Source organism: Anopheles stephensi, chromosome 3, assembly GCF_013141755.1.
Source record: "Anopheles stephensi strain Indian chromosome 3, UCI_ANSTEP_V1.0, whole genome shotgun sequence".
Taxonomy (NCBI): Eukaryota; Metazoa; Arthropoda; class Insecta; order Diptera; family Culicidae; genus Anopheles; species Anopheles stephensi.
In genome coordinates, this window is record NC_050203.1 from 18,128,437 (window position 1) to 18,148,220 (window position 19,784).

Consider the following 19,784-nt stretch of genomic DNA (forward strand, 5'->3'; position numbering starts at 1 on the left):
ATCTAAGAGATCTGGCACTAGAATTTACATCTGAAAGTCCTGAATCTATCACTGCTTATGGAAGATAATCTCGCGATGTTTCCAACTTCGAGTTGGATGGGTGGCCTTTCCTGATTCTCAATATGCGATATTCTACCCAAGATCGAATAGTTCAAAGAGGCTGCCGCGACGGAAAATTAAACGTTGATCAGATCTTTGAAGCTGGACCTTGGTAAGCTACCAAGCTTGTTGGAATAATAAAGACCATCATCGTACGCCAATTGAGTTGAGGTCCAAGGTTGCTACTGAGAGTCTCCACTAAACAAGTGGGCTTGCCAGTTATCTTTCCAAGAGATGGTCTTCCGAAACTTGATCTAAAGCTAACCGTCGTCAGGAAGTTTAATCTAGATCTCCTTAAAACCTTCATCTGTCACGGTGGTTTTTTATGCTTTGTGATGGACGCTGTCCAACGCTAGCGAGAGGATCGTCATTCAGCACAACTTCCGACCATGAATGTGTGGCCTCAATAAGAGGATCATGTCCAATATGATCTCTTCCATATTGCATAGCGAGTTGGTAACGTCATTAGAATGACACCGCAAGCTCCATCCAGTACAGTCCAGAGACAGATTAAAGAATTCCTCCCGAACGTTGCTTTTTTTCTCAACAAGGAACACGCTCAATGCAGCATTCATTGCACCATCGCACTTCAAATCGTCGAACGTATGTGTCGGGTGTCTTACACCGTTCGGAAAATGATAACTATTATTTAGCAGAACAATCATCATTACATGCTACCATACATCTATATACAAACACACATACATACACGTACACGCTTAAAAGGATGTGTTTTCTCCGGTAGGTTCATTTCAGATTTTTGAGTGTTTCAGTTGTTTTTCTTTGTTCTTTGCGATTATACATTACATTAGCCGATAGGAATGGGTTTATATAAATAGCATGATGTATGTCATGTTAATGGTTCCTTTTTTCCTTCTTCTTCTTGGATTAAGTCTTGCTTCGCTCCCATCATTTCCCCCAGCCAACACGTGTCTTTCCACATCCCATCCTTCACACCATCACAAATATTTGAAGCAGAATGCTATTACCGTAAAGATGCAGATAGGATGCAGACAGTAATACAGTTCGGAAGTTGATAGCAGCACAATGCAAAGCTTTCTCTGTTTTCTTCTTCTTTTCACAAAGATTCTTATTCTGTGTTTTGTCGGTCATTACATTCGGTAGTTCTAAGCGTAACTTAACGTGTGACGGGTTATATAACGTAACGTAAGAGCTACAAGGGAGGGATATTACAATAATACACAAAATTAAAGCTAATAATACGAATCGTTTTGCTTGTTGCAGTTTTGGTACTCGTACTCGTGCGTGACGCAGAAATTAGGACAAAAACAAACGTTAATTTTAAATCTAAACCGAAGCTCGTATTTTTGGAGCGATGGTCCGAGATGATTGCATGGAATTAAAATTGCGCTAACCACTAAAGCTAATCAATAAGTGAGACCGTGTTTTTTTTTTTAGCGTAATGTAAGCATGAAAATGAAGGTGCATTTTTGGAAGGAAACGAAAAGAAAAAGAATTAACTAAACCAACTCGAAATCTCTAAATACTTGTTCATGTTTCTGGTGAACCGTACCCATCGGTACGGCGATTCCCCCCTTTTTTTTCTTTTGGATGAGTTTACCTTTGTTTGTTTGTTTGTTGTAGCTGCCGATCCTAAACATTTCTCTACTACAGCACACGTTGTGCGCGCTTGGATGGTATCTAATACATTGAGGGCCACTGGTTCCCTAATTTCTTGGTGCAGCCACCGCCCCCCTCAAGTTAGTCAGTTAATATGCAAATAGATAAATTTAAGTAACATGTCAATAGTATGTTCAATCAATAATTTAAGTTTTCATAAATAAGTTTTGTCTTTTGTTGTCGCACTTTTTTTAAGTATTTTAAATTTGTCCCATTTTTTTTGCTTGTTTTTTGTTTTCGCTTACTGAGAAAGATTACCGTGGTGTAGGGAGAGTTTATAGTTGTTTTTTTTTTGGTGATGCGTGACGCGTACCTAAACGCATTTGTTTTGAAGGGAAAGAGTACAGATTTTCCTACTTGTTTCATCCATGTGTCACTTAATAATAGTAACGATAACCCGGCAAATACCGTTTGCTTCAAACTGTTGCTACCGCTGCTGCTGTTGCGCTGTGGCTGTACTGGGTTAATAATTTGCGTGCGTCGTCATGCCTTAGATTCTATCACCATATTGGAGTTCCCTCTGTGTTCCATCTCCAAAAAAACCTCTCCTATCCTTCAATGTGACACTGGACTGTTTGCATCCTTTTAGTACTGGGGCGCTTTAGGGCTTTAGCAAAATTTGTTTCGTTGTACATTCATTGTCCTTAGTTGTGTGACGGTGTTTATGCTCTTTAATTCCAGCTGGAGGAAGTGGAAGAAAAAATAAGAAAAATGAACAAATTTATATTAGAAATTCAATTGTAAATAAACGATCGTTTCAAATCCGGTGTACTTACAATTGAGGAAATCGCTGATTGCGTTTACGGCCCATGTTGCAAAGCTTGAAGTGACACAGCGACATATCTGTGGACAGAGACAAATCCAAACGAAATTATTAATTAATGTATTTATATTTCACCTAGCAACGGTAACCAAGCACTACTTACAGTGATTATTTTTCTTTTCATTTTTGCTCTTCTGGTGCGGAATTTCCTTCTGCACCGGTTCCGTTTGGGTGGTGATTTCATGCCCGAACCCATTCAGGTTGCGCCCCGACCCATTTCCAGCGCCACCCTCGTCCGGCCGCGCACCACCATACTCCTGCGGCAGCTCATCGAGCAGCGAGCCGCCGTCGTCCAGCAGCGAATTGCGCGCTTCCAGTGCGAGCTGTTGCTGTTCACGTTGCGCCTGAAGGTATGCTTCTTCGCGCTGCTGCCGTTCCGCCTGGACGGACAGATACTGCAGGAAGCGGATCTCTTGGTTGTGCAGGCGCTGGAACTCCTCCGCTAGCTCGCTATAGATTTCGGCCGGTGCTTCCGGTTCCGTGGGCCGGGCGTGTGTCGAGTGCGGGCCCGACGAAATGGCCACCGCCACCAACACGATCAGCGTCCAATGGGTAATCATTGTGTGATGGTTCGATTTCACCGTCGCTTCCGCTCGATTCCGATGGAGTCTGTCTGCAGAAGAGGGAAACGGGGGACGAAATAGATGACCTTTAAGTATGTGTGGTATGAAAAATATTACACTAATTTTCGCCACTGTACTCGCTCGGTACAGTAAAGTTTGCCTGTAGACGACAAAGTTTCAGCCACGGTTGGCGAGGTCGATGGAGCCTATTTCCGTCGCGTGGCCCTCCGGGGCCTGGTGTTTCAATTAGTGATCGATGTTTGTCTATCTTCACCCTTCCGTTTCGTTCAACCCTAGCCCGTGCTTTTTCGTGCTCAGTGCTCTTCTCCGAAAAGAATGATTTTGATTTTAAACAAATCAAAGCTTAAGGAAAATTTAATTTAAATTTCATCGAAACTGTTACCATTCTACGGCGGCAGCTCGCTTTTTGCAGTCCATTGTTCGCCAGTTTGCTGGTAAGTTTTTCGTGTAAGTTTAAATTCCGTTTTAGAAAACTCACGTTGCATAACCGCGTGCGAGCCAATGCACTGCACTGGACAGGATGCAGTTTTGCCGTACCGGGAACACTTATATAAATGCACCGGTTGACAATGGTTGACCTTGAACATTCAAGGTCCGGTCGGCACAAGCTTTTGCCAGGGAAAAGAAAAACTTTTCCCTCTTTTTCGATTGGGGAGTGATGGTGGTGGTGGTGCAATCACATTAATGAAAGGTGTGCACTCGCATGACTGTGAGCGTGTGTACTAAACTTTATGCTTTAAGTATATCGCGTAGGGAAAAGTTGCTGAATAGCAAAAATGGAAATCTAAACAAAACCTTTTGAAAAAAGGAAATAACTTATTTGCTTAGTACAAAATTTTAAACGAATAATACTACTTACTTATACTTTAAGTAATTGTCAAACGAATGCATTGCACAAAACCAACTTGCACACAAGCTCGCCACACTCACGCACCCCGTGAGTTCAACCAATCAGTGCGCTAGGCTCTCTCTTTCTCTCCCCATCGCAAAACCGCTTCCCACCCATTTGGCACGTGGCCAAGCTCATTTGCAAACCAACGGCCAGTAGTGGGCATTATCTCCTTGTGTTTAAACACTTTTGCCTTACGTTTTAATTGCGAATTGTGGTTTTGTGCTTACTACTTCCCCTATTCTCTCGTTACCATGGTTTTCTGTCTGACCACGCCTGCTTTGCCCGCTTTGGTCCAACCGGATTTGCGAATACGATCATTTACAGCCGCCCACTGGGGAGAGGGGCAGCATTATGGCGCTACACGATGGTTGCTAATTATGCTCAAGGGGGAGGTAGGATTTGTGCCGGGATTTTCTTTTTCTTGTCAACGAACAAGATGGATGAAGTTTTTCAAGTTACAATTAATCAAAAGCGACAAAGGATAAATCGAGTGCCATTAGTAGTGGTTATGATTAGCAAGAAATAGCATTTGTGAAATTAATTTTAATTTGAAAAAAAAAAGGTACAAAAATATTGCAGTTGACAATAGAAAAAAGGTAAGAGGAATAATAGAATAAAAATAACACAAATAAGGTTTTTCTTCCAGGGCTCAAGCAGAAAAATTAAAGAAAACTTACTATTTTTTGGATTTTTTTACAACTAAATAAAATTCAGTACATCCTTCGAGAGCGAGAAGCTGGTGGATCAGTTTGATTGAAAAATGGTATCGCTTCACTAGAACAACGGATTCTTCATAAATCATTAATTATTTATGTAAACGCCTCGTTCTCGCTCGCCAAAACAGCACCATGCCCCACGCTCAGCCTAAAACACACAGTCAAAAGTTAAGCTGCATTAATGCATGCGATAAGCGTAGCTCATGTAAGCTCATGTTGGCGCTTCAAAGTGTAGGAATTAATCGGAAGGCTGCCATAAGCAATCGCATCGCCCTCATCCCCATCCTACACCATGTGCTGATTTTCTAAACATGTTTTCGATCCATTCATTGTTCGCTTTCTAAATCACAACATTTACATACTGCGTGGAAATATCGTGTATTTTACGCTCGTGGCAAAAGGGTGATGCCCAGGTGGAAAAAGCCGCTCCTTTCGAGAACAGCAGCTTTTCGGTAAGTTTAAAGAATTTTGAGGAACTTTTTTGCTCAGTATTGCTCGTCTGATCCGTCGGTAGGAGCATATGTTAGAGCCGAAGCTTTAACAGACGCGGCAAGATTAACGTGGATTGAACGAAAACGAGGTTAGCTTGTCCAAACATGAGTAGTTTCATTCTTGGAAGCAATTGTACCACGCGTATTAATGTGCCTGCTGTGGAAAATGTTTGCCAACGCACGTATCATAAACCAGTGGAGGTTGCGATTAATCGAAAATAACTGCTTCTTTAACAAAAGTATTTTTGTCCACCGCCAGGATCATCCTTGGCAGATGACGTGATGTAGTGTAGTGTATAGTTAGTTCCACCACGCTAAGGGGAAGCCATAGGAGTGAATCTCGAGAGCGTCAGATAACCCATTCCCTCCCACAGGGCTTAGCGGACAGTATGGCAGCTGCAAAGCCTTCGTCAATCGGGGGGAGTTTGTCTTCGTTTAAGATTTCGATTGATTCGCTTGAACCGCCAAACGTCAATAGAACAACCTCCGCACGCAAACACTGCATCGAAGAGAGGGAGGGTAAAGAGCGGAGGATGGGAACCGTGAAGGGACGTGGTGAAAATCAAGACAACTCATCATCTACAGCACACGACCTTCCGAGGAACATTTTGCGGTTTCAGCGTCACATTAGCAACAATGCCACGCGCGCGCTCGCTTCCAATCAAAACAAAACCGTTACAGAACTGCTCGAAAACTGCTCGACTTTGTGGAGCAAACCCCTGTTTGTTTTTTCGGCCTAGCATTTCCAAGAAAAGCTAAACATGTTTTGCTCCAGTTTTATTTTTTTTTGTTGGTTTTGTTCTTTTTACGCTAGGAGAAATAATTTATGCTAACCTTACCATGCGTACTAATGCAACTGTTTTTGTTCTAAGCCACCGAATATGCGCCTGCTGAATGACGCAGACATATTTGAATCGGAATTGGGCTTTTCGCTACAGATGATGGTGGTTCACATGGGGCCACTAGGCCACCGTGAAAAACCTTTCTACCAGCTCAACCAGCTCCACAATCGAGTGGGAGTCAGTCAGCGATCGGGGGCATTGCATTCAAGAAAAACAAAATGCCTTACCGCTCTGCAACACAATGGAGAGTTTCCATTCGCGTTCTTGTGAGGGTCGCGTTGGCGTCACGGAATTGTGTGCTTTCCTGTTCTGTGTCGGTAGGCAAGTTTTTCGTTTTACGTCCATTTTTTATCGGTGGAAAACTGGCACAGGAAAGCAACAAGGAAAAGGAAAAAGAACAAAAAGCAACGATTCGATTCCTGCTACACATTGATGCTGCAAAACACACCGTTCAAACCGGAAAGGCGATCGGCTGCTAACCGACACAACGGCCAACAAAGCAACAGGTGGAAAAGCGTTTTGACTATTTCGGTCCATCACCGGCCAGTTGCCGATTTCCTACCACCCCCCCCCCCCTCCTCCAGCTTGGTTGATGTGGCCATGTGGCCGTGTTATTAAAACCCGTTGATCCGTGAAACCGACGATGAATTTGCATTCATCCCGTGCCGTAGCAAAACAGGAAAATGCCACTCTCTCTCTCTGTAGTGCTGCTACCAGCTCTAGGTGCTCTAGTACGCCTTCTACAGCCCTTGTTTTTGTTACCGTGTTGTTGTTGGGGGGGTGGGGGGGCTCTCCTTTTTTTTGGTTGTTCGTCTATGTTCATCATTTATTTTTCCAATCATCAAAATCGTCAAATCACCAACGGGCAAAGAAAAGCGACAAGCTTTAATTATGGATTTCCACGAAACAAAGGTATGACTCACGGCTTTCTCGTACCACGCTAGAGCCTTTTTGGAACGATTTTTTGACCGAACAGTTAACAGCGCAAGGTGGTATAAAAGCGAAGGAAACACATTGATAAGCAAAACATAAAACAATATTCACCTTTTAGATTTTTGGAAGCTGTCCCGCACTAAACACGTGCCGGGTCTTGAAGACACGGTTTTTTCGTTTGAATTTTTATATCACGATGACAGTTGCACAGTCTTTTCGCTTAGCAACCTCACCACGGTTTGCTTGGATCGATCTCGTTCTCTGTTCAACACTGTGTTTTTTGTATGTGTTTATAGTTTTACTGCCGATATCTGGACACTGTTTTTTTGGTGCACACTTTTGCTCTCATAAAATTCTTCAATTTTTCATCACTTCACTAACAGGACTTCACTTAAATCGATTGCCTGTTCACAACACACACACACGCAAGCATAAATCAATTAGCGCTTAAAATACTTTTCACTCCGAATTCGTTTGCAGGACGCTTGAATGCTGCTGCTTCTGCAGACCACTAGAACTCCTATCAGCGGTTTGAAACTAATCTACCACCTCCGGTACTCGGTGGCTGGCCGTCGGGCTTCGTGGCGTTGCTTATCGTTGCGTAGCAAGGCGCTAAACTGATGCTGACTGCAGCGCAACCACTTCTTTATATAGAGTTACCCGACGAACGGGCTGGCCCCGAGCACGATCGCGCGTATTCGGTGTTCCGCTCTTCGCCAACCCTCTCCTCAGCACTCACCACCCCCTTCTCATGCAAGGTTACCGCTCTGCTATCATCCCTTTTCTGCCTTCGTGGCTTCGAGCGGCGCTATCTCTGACGCTCGGGTGCGAGAGCTTGTGCTTTGCCCTGTCCTGCTCACGCGTTCGCACTTTGACGCCATACTTTGTCTCCTGTCTTCTGTGCCCCAATCATTCCCCTCTCGTACTCGCACCTAACCTCCTGATGCTGCTACTACAGCTACTGCTACCTGTTGAACGTTTCGCGGCGCGCGGTTCGACCCGATCGAGCAATGGTGAAATGTGTGGCTTCTCTTTCCGACCGCTTGAAACTCCGCTCCGATAGTGTAAAGGAAGCTGTTTGGCTGAAGACTATGACTGCAGGAAGCGAGGACATGTTAACCGTTTCTTTTTTGTGCGTGAAAAATTACCAATTTCGCTAGACTTTACTGGTGGTGTGGGGCTGGCAGCATATTAACGACATTCGGGTGGGGAACTTTTCATTGTCTGTCCCTTCCGTCTGCGTGTTGGCGGGAATAGGGCAAGCGAGTGTCTGATTGCTTAGTCAGCGGGCGAAAGCGTATTTTTATAAATATGATTTCATTTTTCTCTCAATTATGAAATACATTTAATAGGATAGAATCGTAAAAACAGTAGACCAGTCCAGTAGCAGTGTAAAGTTCTAGTTCCAAAAGGAAAAGCTACAACTGCAAGTACGTCATTGTTTGTATGATTGTTTTGCTTGCACCGAGTTCATTGCTGGAAACCCCAATCCTAAGAAAAGATTTGTCATTTGTCTTTCGTTTATGTATCTGTTTTTGTTTTGCGTTTTTTTTGTTGTTGCCCTTTTCCCCGCTCGTCTATTAGTGGTTGGTCCTTGCCCGAGGCCAACTGTGAGCGGATGGTTGCGTAAACCGTGAATGCTGCAGTTTAGGGTGGGCTGTATGTTACAAATTACAATTAAGAAAAAAAAATCAGCTTAAAGCTAGCTGTTTGAAGGGTAGAATGAGTTGGAGAAATTAAATTTGAATTTTTCCCCCATATTGCACACGAGCGACTGGGCGCCTCCATGCAGGTGGAGCTGCGTGCGTACTAAGGTAACACGTGGCCGATATTATAGTTATTAAAAATTAAATTTAAGTTGGTAAATTTTTGATGTATTTTTCTACAATCAACTATCATCCCGTGAAAAGGTGATAATCTAACCTTTCTAGAAAGTTTTGCATGAGTTATATTTTCTTCGAATTTTACTATTTATATTCGCTCGGCGCTAACTACACTTCTGCTGACGCGATAACAATTTGCTGAGTAGGAAAATATTACAACACGCGCCAGCATACGTTTGAGCAGTAAACCATCCCCTGGATCGGCAACAGTCATGATCGACATCAACCGATTGCGTAGTAGCAGTACATGGCGCGGAGGCTCGTTTAAATGCCGTCGCACGTGAGAGACCACGAGGGACCGGCGATTGTCGGTGTGTGTTCAGTTGTGCGCTATTTATGCGTTCGATCCGTTCGATAACCTTCACCAGGAAGTGGTGGTACGATCCGCTCCGAAGCAACAGCCGGAAACGTATGATCCGATCATTATCTTGGAATATTAAATATTCTTTAAAAAATCCTTCGTGGGAAAACGATTAGAAGATAATGTTTTATTATAAAATAAAAGAAAATTAAGTACAGAAAACCCGTCTTGCACACACTATTGCATCAGCTATTTCAAATTCTAAATTAAAGAACCTTAAAATAACTGCGCACTTCGGGGAGCCGAATGTTTTTCTTATCTTTTCGAAAATTTTTGCTCTTCTTACCCATTAGCCCCCCCGCCTTCGAAAATTCTCCCCGTCCCATGTGGCAATTTATTGAACACTTGCATCAGACAGAAAATGGGGAAAAAACGTGCTCGAGACGAAGTAGGGGCAGCAACAACAAAAAAAATGGTTCATCTGTGCACGTCCGAACGAGTGTGTGCGTGCTCGCAGATCGCAAACACGCGATATGCTGCGTGCGCTGGGCGGCAAGATAACATAGAGCTGCACGATAGCATGGGTTGCTGATTTTTTTATGGCCCCGGTCCGACGCCGACATGTGCGGTTGGGCAGGTTTGCTTTTTTATGATCGTTCCCGGCCAGCGCTTTTTATGCTTGCCGCCAGGTGTCGCACCTGTCGAACGAGTGACGCGCAGAAAGTGATCGATTGCATCATGTTGAGCTGGGGCGTGCATGGAAGCGTGGCGTGGCTTTTGCTGCCCGCGGTGACTTAATTATACCGGGCGCGAATGTTCGCCACATGGTCGCGAAGAAAGAAAGCAAAGGAAACGTGATCAAAGCCGCCACCCAGAGCGCTTCAAACTCCCAAAACCCAAATATTGGGTCTCTCTCTCTTTCTGTCTTGTGCGACTGATTATGACGCGCTTTTTGTGGCATCTTTCATCAGCCGAGCGACAGATTTGGATCGATTGACCAGGTTTCCGATTTTGGCGGGAATTCCGGCTCCGTACGGGCCGAGGACCGATCGTCTTGTGTGCGATCCATTTTTGGCGTTTTCATTTGAACTTCAAGCTCATGGAGGACAAGAATGACGTGAAGAAGCAAAAGAAAAAAAAGAGTCACAAGTCAAACCAGGCCAAAAGGCAATGACGGATGACGGAAGCGAATGACCTTTTGCGGGTTGATTTTTGTTGTTGCTTGTTTGCTGCAAAACGGACGCTGCAGGAATTTGGACACGTTTTTTCTTGTTGGCGTCGTGGCTTTCTTTTTGGCGCGCGTTGTCCTCGGCAAATGGTGCACGAGGTCATATCGGTCGCGGGGTGGAAACACGGAGAAAAACGGTCACATTCCGGACATTCCACGACGAGGTGTACGATCGTACGATTGGTCCAGCCAGCCATCGGATGATCAATGATCGAGCCCCCATCACGTTTTTTACCCGACTTGAACGTACGAATACGAAACATGGAACCGTTGTTCCTTTTCGTTTTTTCGGTTCAACTCCGATGCGCTCGGTACCTCGGTATGAATGAACAGCGTTCGGGAATCGACCTTGAAAGAAACCAGGCCCTCAGCTATAGGGCTCTGCTCTGTGTGTGGGGTCCGTGTTTTTTTACGTCAACCTGTTCCTCCAGCATTGAAATTAGGCAGCTTACTTTTTACCTTTTCGGTGAGGCCAAAATGATTGATGCCACGAAAGCGATGTGGAACACCCCCCTAGCGGACTGCGGGCTATGTAAGATTCGCAAAAGGGACGGGCTATTATTAGCGCTTAACACAGGGCGCTACTGCACACCCAAGGTAGCCATTGACCCTGTTAGATCGATTAGATGGTGCACGTGTGTACGTGTGTGTGTGTCTTTGGGCGCCAGACGGGCAAAGACGTCTGGTTTTTTTGGTGGCTGTTTGGAACGTAAAACCTGAGATCCTGCTTGATGGATGTTTCTCGATCGAGGCCGATGCGTAAGGTGAATGATTTCGGCAGACGCAGCGCATCCTCCTTCATTCTACTCTTTCGGTGTTGTTTTGGGAAGCGACAAGAATGTACACGTTTGTACGGGAATGTTTACAGGAGCAGAAAACATGCATGCAAGGAATGTCCGTTAGCAGCGATGAGCAACGTTGATGGAATTTGTTTGGTTTTAATTTTTCTACGGAGCACTACTGAAGGGAGAATTTGGAATTCTATGGTTCAACGCTCCAGCTCGGACACTTCATATTCTGCAACAGTGTTAAAAGAAAAGGGACATCTGCCATTAGTTAACGTAAGCTCCCAAGGAAAGAAGCACCATGAGCCACTTTAGAGGTTCTTTAGTGTACAAGAAAGATTTGGCCTCAACGTTTGCGACGGTTGTGAGGGACATGTAGGATCCAATCTTCTCCAAATGGCAGTCATTTAGTGTCGACTGTGTGTAGACACACAAATCTAAATTAATCTTTAGGATGTCTTCACCTTATCCTTCCGAATGATTGATCTTCTTCTTCCTTGGCACTACAACCTCGAGAGGTCTCGGCCTGCCATTTCTGGCTTTCTGGGACTTAATTTTACCCGTAGTAAAGTAGTCAAGCCTTACGTACGGGGAGGCAGTCTGGATTGGATTTGAACCCCGGCCCTGCCATGTGAAGACCGGCGCCGCTGACGCCTCGGCCACCAGACCGCCTCGAATGATTGATACTGGTAAGATATGCATGAGATTGTCTAGAACTGCTCCTCTTCTCCAATTTTTGTTCTGTCCTCAGTTGTATAACTCTTCCAGAATCTTAAGCTTATGGTGACGGACGTTAAATTCAAAACCATCTTAACCACGTTTAAAACAGAAGAGCAAGCTATATTTTCAAAGGTCTTTTTGGCGAACGCATCCTCCGGGAAACGTCCTAGGACGCATTCACTGTCCAGGTGGACGCTCTGAAGAAACTTTACCGACTGTGTCATCTAAAGCCTTTCTCTTAATGTGACTAGCCCACCAAAGCATGGGGAGTCTGTTTTCGATTTACTATAGGAAAATAATCGTACAGCTAGTAGAGCTTGCCGTTCTGTGTTTTTTTCCTTTCGAACGCGGTAAAAGGGTTTCGTTACTTTTAGACAAAGTTCAAGTCTTAGAGTGAGATTAAAAATGTCCTATAAAGTCAATTGGTTCCTCATAGTAGGTGTATTGAGTGGAAAAGTGTCCTCAGGCTGTAGCATTCTTGTTCAAATCGCATCGGGAAATTAGAGCTGGTAGTATCAACAAATCTTTGAACGTAGTTCCTCAAACGAATTTACCAAGGCTGGTCGGTCTGACTGATGGAAGAAATCGTAGCTGCTTTGGTGAAAAACTAACCAAAATCCAGCTAATCATAAAAAAAAAACAACTTAAAACTTATACAAATATCAAAACTAATTAAGATCCAGGTTATTAAAAGGCTCCCTGGAGATCGAATTCCTTAGTTCGTAAGACTTGTGTATACACCAGCCTGTGTATTGTAGGCAACAGTTCAGTGGCAAATTGTTTTCGATTAAAGTGGCAAACTTTACAGCAACTTCAACAAGCGTGGCAAATACACAATAACATGAAAGAGTAAAAGCAACATATAAATAGCAAAGAGTGAACCAGAGACAGCCCTGATTAAAACTACTACTACACGAGCAAATTGAAAGGCAGCCAATTTTAGCACGCTTATTTTTAGCCCGGTCCTTCTCCTGCATGGAACGTTCCGGACCGTTCCGAGCAGAAGGATGCTTAGTGTTTAGTGCTAGAGCAACACATTTCCGTCAGATCAGGCGCGTGCACGTTGTTAAGCAACTGCCAACACGGGAAAGGACGTCAGCCGGCCTCTTGGCATGACCTGCGCACTTGGGTGCGAATTTAGTGCAATCCCGATCATCCCGATTGCCGTCAGAGGTCTGCCGTGACTCTGGCCGACACCGTACGCCGTAGTAAACACAAGCCGACACGCCGGGGTGCAATAATTCTCACCTCCTCCGAATCCTCCCCAGCCGGGGCTTATCAGGGCTGACGATCGCGTCAGAGAAGCAGTTTCGTTCCGGGCGTCGGTAATCGGGCAACGGCGATCGCCGATTGCCATCACCGATAACCACCCAACAAGTGGCCACCCTACACGACCCTGACCAACAACATCCCGGGGCGCGATGTTAATCGTCGATCGATCGGGATTTCGAAGTCGAATGTGGGCCGATTGCCGATTGCGGTTCTGTCAAACGCTGACGAATTGGTTTCGTCTCGCGTGTCTCGGCCGGCACCAGTGGCTGGCCGAGGCCCACCGATCGCTCCGAGCCGAGGTCAAACGGTTAGACAAACGCAGAAACGTCGGACGATTGCTGTTTGCTTTTTGTTTTGCCTTATTTGTTGATGCAACCTTATCCTGCCACCGCCGCCGGGAGGCCCTTTTTCCCGGTTTGTTTTGTTTCTGCACTGTTGGTAAACATTAGATTAATTTTCCCTTTTTTTTGCGCTTTGCCTGGTGTGACTCTGCATTATCACGATCGACGTCACGGTGGGTGTGTAATAATGGGAAGGGAGTTGCAGCAGGGAGATGAGGGGGAGAGGGGGAAGGGGATTGGCTTCGGACAAGTTGTGGATGACCGATTGGGATGACAGAGTTAGAATTCTTGGAGAAGCTCTAGAAAAATCTATTCTTTTATAGGCTTGCATCAAAAAACGCAAACCGAATGATTCATAATGTTGGGAAATTATTTCTAGCTTATAGAAGTCCTCTATATCTGGAACTAAGAACTTCAGAACTGAGAGTGTTAATATAATTTGCTCAAGGACAGATATCAGAATTGCATATTAAATTTAAGGACATTTGGGAACTCTTCAAGGGAACATCGTTGCACTTTAATATTGTGAAATACAAAGAAATTGACGCCATGGATGCAACCTCTTGCAACGTCCTTACTATTAACCGTACGACCAGTTGGCCATCTTTGTCCAATTTTTCCTGGAAACAATTACGAAGTATCTCCCAACGCTTCATTAAGCCTGATGAGTCCTACATTGATAAGTCCTTACGTGTGCAGTAAAGCGCAAGATTGTGACCAAGCATCGGCAGGCCTTTCTCTCTTTTTTTGCTGTGCAGTTCTCTGCATCCACGCTTATCGCTGCTGCCCGGTGCATATCAGGCCGGGCGAACCGGGGATCGTCCCATTATCAATAGTGCAGCGGTCTGGCACAGCGCAAAATCGTGCCGATGCATGCAACTTGGTCGCGCAAACTTGGTGATCCGTAAAGATAGCGACAAGAAGACTGAGGAGCGCGAAAAGGCCTAGGAATCAACGGCACCCGATAACCTTCGGGCGCTTTTTATGATGACGGCGACGAAAGATGTTTCGACCAATCTGGGGATTCTCGGAGCGGTAGCTGCACTAGTTGCAATATTGATGGGCCTAGGTACTTGGCCCAGTCGTCAGTGTCGTCAGTTGAAATGGGATGATGATTTGCGGGTGCCAAAAAACAACGAGCCGTGCCCACACACGCTTTACGGTCAAATGCAATCAAAAGTTTTCTAATCAAAACGGCCACTAAACGGTGGAACAAATAACCGCTGGAAGTCAGTCGACAGTGGCGTCACATTACAAAGTGGGCTCTAAAGCTCGGTAAAGCTGTGGTAACATAAATTGTAGCGACTTACGACGCAATTCAAATGACTTATTTTCGGCGCTGTTCTATTTTTATTACGATTACGCGTCTTCCAAGCTTCCCCCTTATCAGTAATCGTTATGATCTGCCGCAGCAATTCGTAGTCATTGCGGTGGGCATTATACTCACCGATGTGGAAAATTTTTATATTTTAGACCCGAGCTCCCCTTCCCTCCTTATCAGACTTCCTGCTGAAAGCCACCGCCCCGCCGAGTGAGACGCAGGCCCGTAGCCACACTTACTGGCAGAAGCGATTAACGTTCGCACGGACAGCAATTCTCCAGCTCAAAAAAAAAACTGATGCGAAGTGCAAAATGAAGCATATGTCTACATCTACACGAAACAGTGATTAGAGCGTGGGGAAGTTCCATTCAAAGAAAACCGTTGGGGCGAAGTGCTGAAGGCCATCAGGGCTGGCCGACGAGGTACGCCCATCCACCACGCACGTCACCGACCATTGACAGATGTTTTGGAGATGGAGAGCTTCGAAGCTTCGGAGGCAAAAAGCGGACGAGAGCAACGACTTCCGACGCAGGCTGGGCCGGTGGCGGCTTATCAAGCGCCCGCGCGTATGGGTTGAAGTTGAAGGACTTGGGCGGAACGGACCCGGTACGGCCTAAAGGTGACCAAACCGAACGGGACCGGATCGGACCGGCATGACATCAGCGGCCGGGTCGGTTGCGAAATCGGTTTACTAGAACGGATGAATGGCAAGCGAGCCGGGTGGGGGGGAGGTATGTGGAGGAAACCCGGCGTATGCCGATGTGATCGTACGAGTGTGTCTAAGGTTCTCTTAGGATGTGATAATACGCTGTTCGTTGAATGGGAGACGATTTTTGCGATTACTTGTGATTCTTGCGAATGAATCACAAAAGGGAAGTTCTCCCTGGAAGGGACATTAAAAGCTGTTGGAATACCTTAACTCATTCTGAACAATCTAATGGATTATAGTCTGGCAAGGGTATATGTACCGAAAGCGCCAATGAAGAATCCTTAAGAAGTTGTACTGTGGTACTAAGGAGCCATTGCAATGCCAAAATTGTCATTCGCAGCTTTTATCCTGTTATGCGTATTGCCTACCTTTTGGGCGCATGTCTTGTTGCTTTCGTTCAGTAGATTGTCCTTATTCTAGTACCAAGAACTCTATTGAAAATACTTCTTCTTTGCTGGTGCTGGTGCCACGAGAGGTTTTGGACTATCGTTTCAGGCTTGCTCGACTTGATTTTAGTCGGAAAGTAAGCCTAGCTATCTGGCAGATGCTTTGCATGCACTTCTATACCTGTACCGTCCTGCCGTGTGCAGACCGGTGCAATTACCAATTGCCTAGTTGATCAATTATTTCGTTACAAGTAATTGAGTTAATGAAGAGCTCTTCAAGAATCGTCAAAAGTTTGTAGCAAGAATCTTTGCAAATTTCTACTGCAACTGCGGTTGCACATAGTTATTGGCAGATGGCAGATTTTATCCTGCTATGCGGATTGCCTAACTTTTGGGTGTATATCTTGTTGTTCAGTGAACTTATCCTTGATATCAACAAGAATTTTGTTAAAAATTCTTTATTTTGCAATCCAACATCCAGTGGATATGGACCGCCGTTTCTGGGGTTTTTACTTGATTTTAGCCGGATAGTAAGCCTGATGGTTCGGCTGGTATTGGCAAAATGTTGGACAAATGTGTTGTTGATTTCATTCTCTTAGCTTATCCTTTTGCCGGCATAAAATTCTGCTAGGAATTCTTTTTTTTTGCAGCCCACCATTGCTACATTCATTGACTTCATTTTAGTTTCAGATAGCAAGCCCAGTGATCTAGGGACCGTTCTGGATTGGATTCGATACTCGGTCGGTCTTTCCGTGTGAAGCTGATTTATAACTGCCTTGCAAGGCTACAAGTACAATAAAAACTTCCCAAGCTTATTCAAGAATATAGAAGAAGAAATGTACTAAGAATCTGTGTCCAATTGAACTTTCGATTGCAAAATGTTAGGAACTGCTTTTATCCTGCTATGCGTATTGCCTACCTGCTAGGCGTTATCAAGCTAATTTTGAGTGAGCTTATCCTTTTACCATCACCTAGAACTTTGTTAAGAATATATTTGCTTTAATTTCTTATTCTTGTTCTAGGAAGTACTCGCATCTAAATGTTCGAGGAACTTTCGCAGCTAGCGTACCGAGAATAAGTAACAATCGATCCATGTCCGGATCTATGACAAGGGTTCATATCGCCTTTGGGTTCACCTGGAGAGTTTGAGTGGGAACGAGGCAGTATGAGCAGTACTGAGAGGAAACAGGAAACTCAACTAACACAGATTTCCTTCAACCTGCTGGAAGCTTCGAAATATATACTAACGTTCGATATACCTAATAATGAATTATCAATCAACTCTTTTGCTCTCCTATCAGTTTAATTTAAGGCCATCTGCTTTAACCCACCATTACTTCTCGGTGCCATTAAAGACAATCCTTCATTTGATCGTCGGCTCAGCAATTGCTATGTTAGCCGCTGTTTGATGCGAAAACCGTTCCTTACTTTTTTCCCTGAAGCGATACACACCAGGCGATACATTATTTATAAGCTTACAAGCGCAATGATTCTGCCATGTGGCTGTATTACCCCACGCCCACGTTTCCATCCTTCTGTATTGTTACCCTCCTTCTGTTCTCAAGGAATAACATTCTTCATAAAATTGTACATTGGAGAATGGCTTGCTTGGCAAATGTCTCTACCGTCATCGGTTTCGGGAGGTTGGCCCGCCGTAAGCTTTGAAAGTATAATTTCATCCTCTTTTGGTAACCGTTGCATACGCTCCCCCTCACCCAGAGGCACTCGTACATGTCGTGGGATTGCTTGCGATTGAGCATTGTCTTATGCTAATGAGCGTTTAACTCCTGTTTAACAAAACGTACCGCACGGAAATAATGCGGTACGGAGCGGGGTTTTCAAAAAAGGGTAACATTCACGATCGGTTCTGACTCTTGCTGCTGAGGCAATTGCTGACCCCATCCCGGTTCCCAATCGGCCCCCAACATCACACCGAACGGGTCGAAGACTTGGTCCCCTCGCACAATCTCGATGGACGGCAGATGAGTCAAGGCTTCGTGTGCGTGGCACGTGAATCTTATCAAAGCGAAAGTGTGTACATGGCCAGCTCGGTTACCATGGGGCGGTGGACGAGCCCATCCGAGCCCCAAACCGTTTGCTGATTGGTGCGCCGTGGCAACGGTATCAACACCGGTCGGCTTGATATGCCCGTGACTGACTGGTGGCGCCAAATCAATCGACCCGTTCGAGCAGGTTCGCCCGATAATCACGTTTCTGCCGCCAGGTAGCTATACCGAGTGGCCGAAATTCTTGCGGTCATTTGGCAGATAAAGTCACTCAGTGGGCATCATCATTCGGTGGGCACGCTTACGAGGGGTCCTCGAGCTTCCAAAGGCACGTGATCGTGAGGCGAACGGGCGGAACAGTCAACTGAAAGGTTTTTTTTCCAGCAACGCAAAACCTGAGCAAGAATTCGTTCTTTATAATCTTTCACCAAAAACTCCTGATCGTACTACGTTACTGACGCAAGCTCCCACTTCCGGTGACCTCATTTCGATCTCCACTTTCTTCTCGCGCTGTAACTGGTGAGAGTCTACCCGTAGAAAAGCCAAAAGTCAAGGCTGTTGTTGGCGTTCGGCTTGGCTCACCGGAGAGGAAGCCTACGGAATTGAACATCAGCGGCGGCCCGGCAGCTTTGATAGCTAGGGCCTGTAGTGTGATTTTGAGTGAATTGCAATTAACATTGCGCCCTACCGCATCGAAGGATTGAGCCGTGAGCGGTGTTGTTATCTTATCAACGAGACGGTCGACTGTCGAATTACCGAGTTCCCAAATAGCCAAAGACGTATTACGCATCCACACAATCGGAACTGGCCGGACACCGGCCTGGTGTGTTGGACGGCAGCATCACCGTCTTATCAGTGGCTTCTGGCTACCACGGCACGGAACAGGGCAGACACGATCTTACGCTTTACTCGCACCATTCCGTGTACACGCTTGAGTAGAAACGTGCTCGTCTTTTAATATTGGGGTTCGCTGTTTAACGTATGGCAGTTCCGATTACGTTTACCCTCTTGACCCGCGCTCAAATTGGGAGACGGTGGCGAATCAGCCGCACCGAATGTTAATGACCTCAATATTCGTTCCGTCTCCTAGTGAGACGTCCCATTGTTTTGCCTATTCATATTAATTCTGCGAACGAATAATGTTCGAATTAATGGCAGAATTGATAAGACGCGTGTTATGGTGCTATACACGGTCGGGCCAGTGTTTTTCACGTGCATTAGTGGACAGATATGGGATTATGCTGAGGTCATCATGCTTCAGGTCAGTGGGAATTATATTTAAAACAAAAAAGCAACATTCGAGAGAGAGAGAGAGAGAGAGAGAGAGAGAGAGAGAGAGAGTCGTTGGAACTGGAAGGAAGCTTCATGAACTGATGATGATGATGGTGCTCAAGACTTAAACTACGCACACCGAGCGTAAAGTGCATTGCCCGCTGATAGATAGAAGCTAAAAGCATCGGCCACACCGTGTTGCTTCTTATCGCATTACTTATGCTAATGCTTCCAGCGGGGAAATGCGTAGCTTGATCGAGCTATATTGGGGTTTTACAATTATTTTCGACATATCGTCACCTCAGAAGCATTATTTTTAGCTTCTTGTTTACCACATAAAAGGTCCTAGAACTAGTAGAGACTAGGAACGCACGACTGAACAGTTTAGAACACACCGAACACCACCACTCTGAAAATCAGAGGCTAACGTAAAGCAAGCGTCAAGCACTACATATTCGAGGTTCGGTAAGATAAGCTTGAAGATTTCGTAGATTTTATAAGAATATTTGGATAATAAACGTAGTACATTTGGTCCTCTG

General features: G+C 45.2%; 1 protein-coding gene across 2 annotated transcripts; it reads right to left on the reverse strand.

The window, feature by feature from the left end:
* Positions 1–827: 827 nt before the first annotated feature.
* Positions 828–7,651, reverse strand: LOC118512216. Of its 2 annotated transcripts, none has more exons than XM_036056332.1 (4): positions 7,133–7,651; positions 2,667–3,172; positions 2,517–2,583; positions 828–2,421 (listed from the first exon to the last, which is right to left on the reverse strand). In XM_036056332.1, the coding sequence occupies exons 2-4, from the start codon at positions 3,121–3,123 to the stop codon at positions 2,412–2,414; spliced, it is 534 nt and encodes a 177-aa protein (XP_035912225.1). In that variant the 5' UTR covers positions 3,124–3,172; positions 7,133–7,651; the 3' UTR covers positions 828–2,411. The 2 variants fall into 2 exon arrangements, with proteins under 2 accessions (XP_035912225.1, XP_035912224.1); XM_036056331.1 differs by having other exon boundaries at positions 2,667–3,176.
* Positions 7,652–19,784: the final 12,133 nt, after the last annotated feature.

Excerpts from the sequence above, each read along its gene's own strand:
- LOC118512216 (XM_036056332.1), bottom strand. The coding sequence starts at position 3,123 with ATGATTACCCATTGGACGCTGATCGTGTTGGTGGCGGTGGCCATTTCG. Across the intron at positions 2,584-2,666 it reads TGAAAAGAAAAATAATCACT|ATATGTCGCTGTGTCACTTC; the intron begins GTAAGTAGTGCT and ends CTCTGTCCACAG.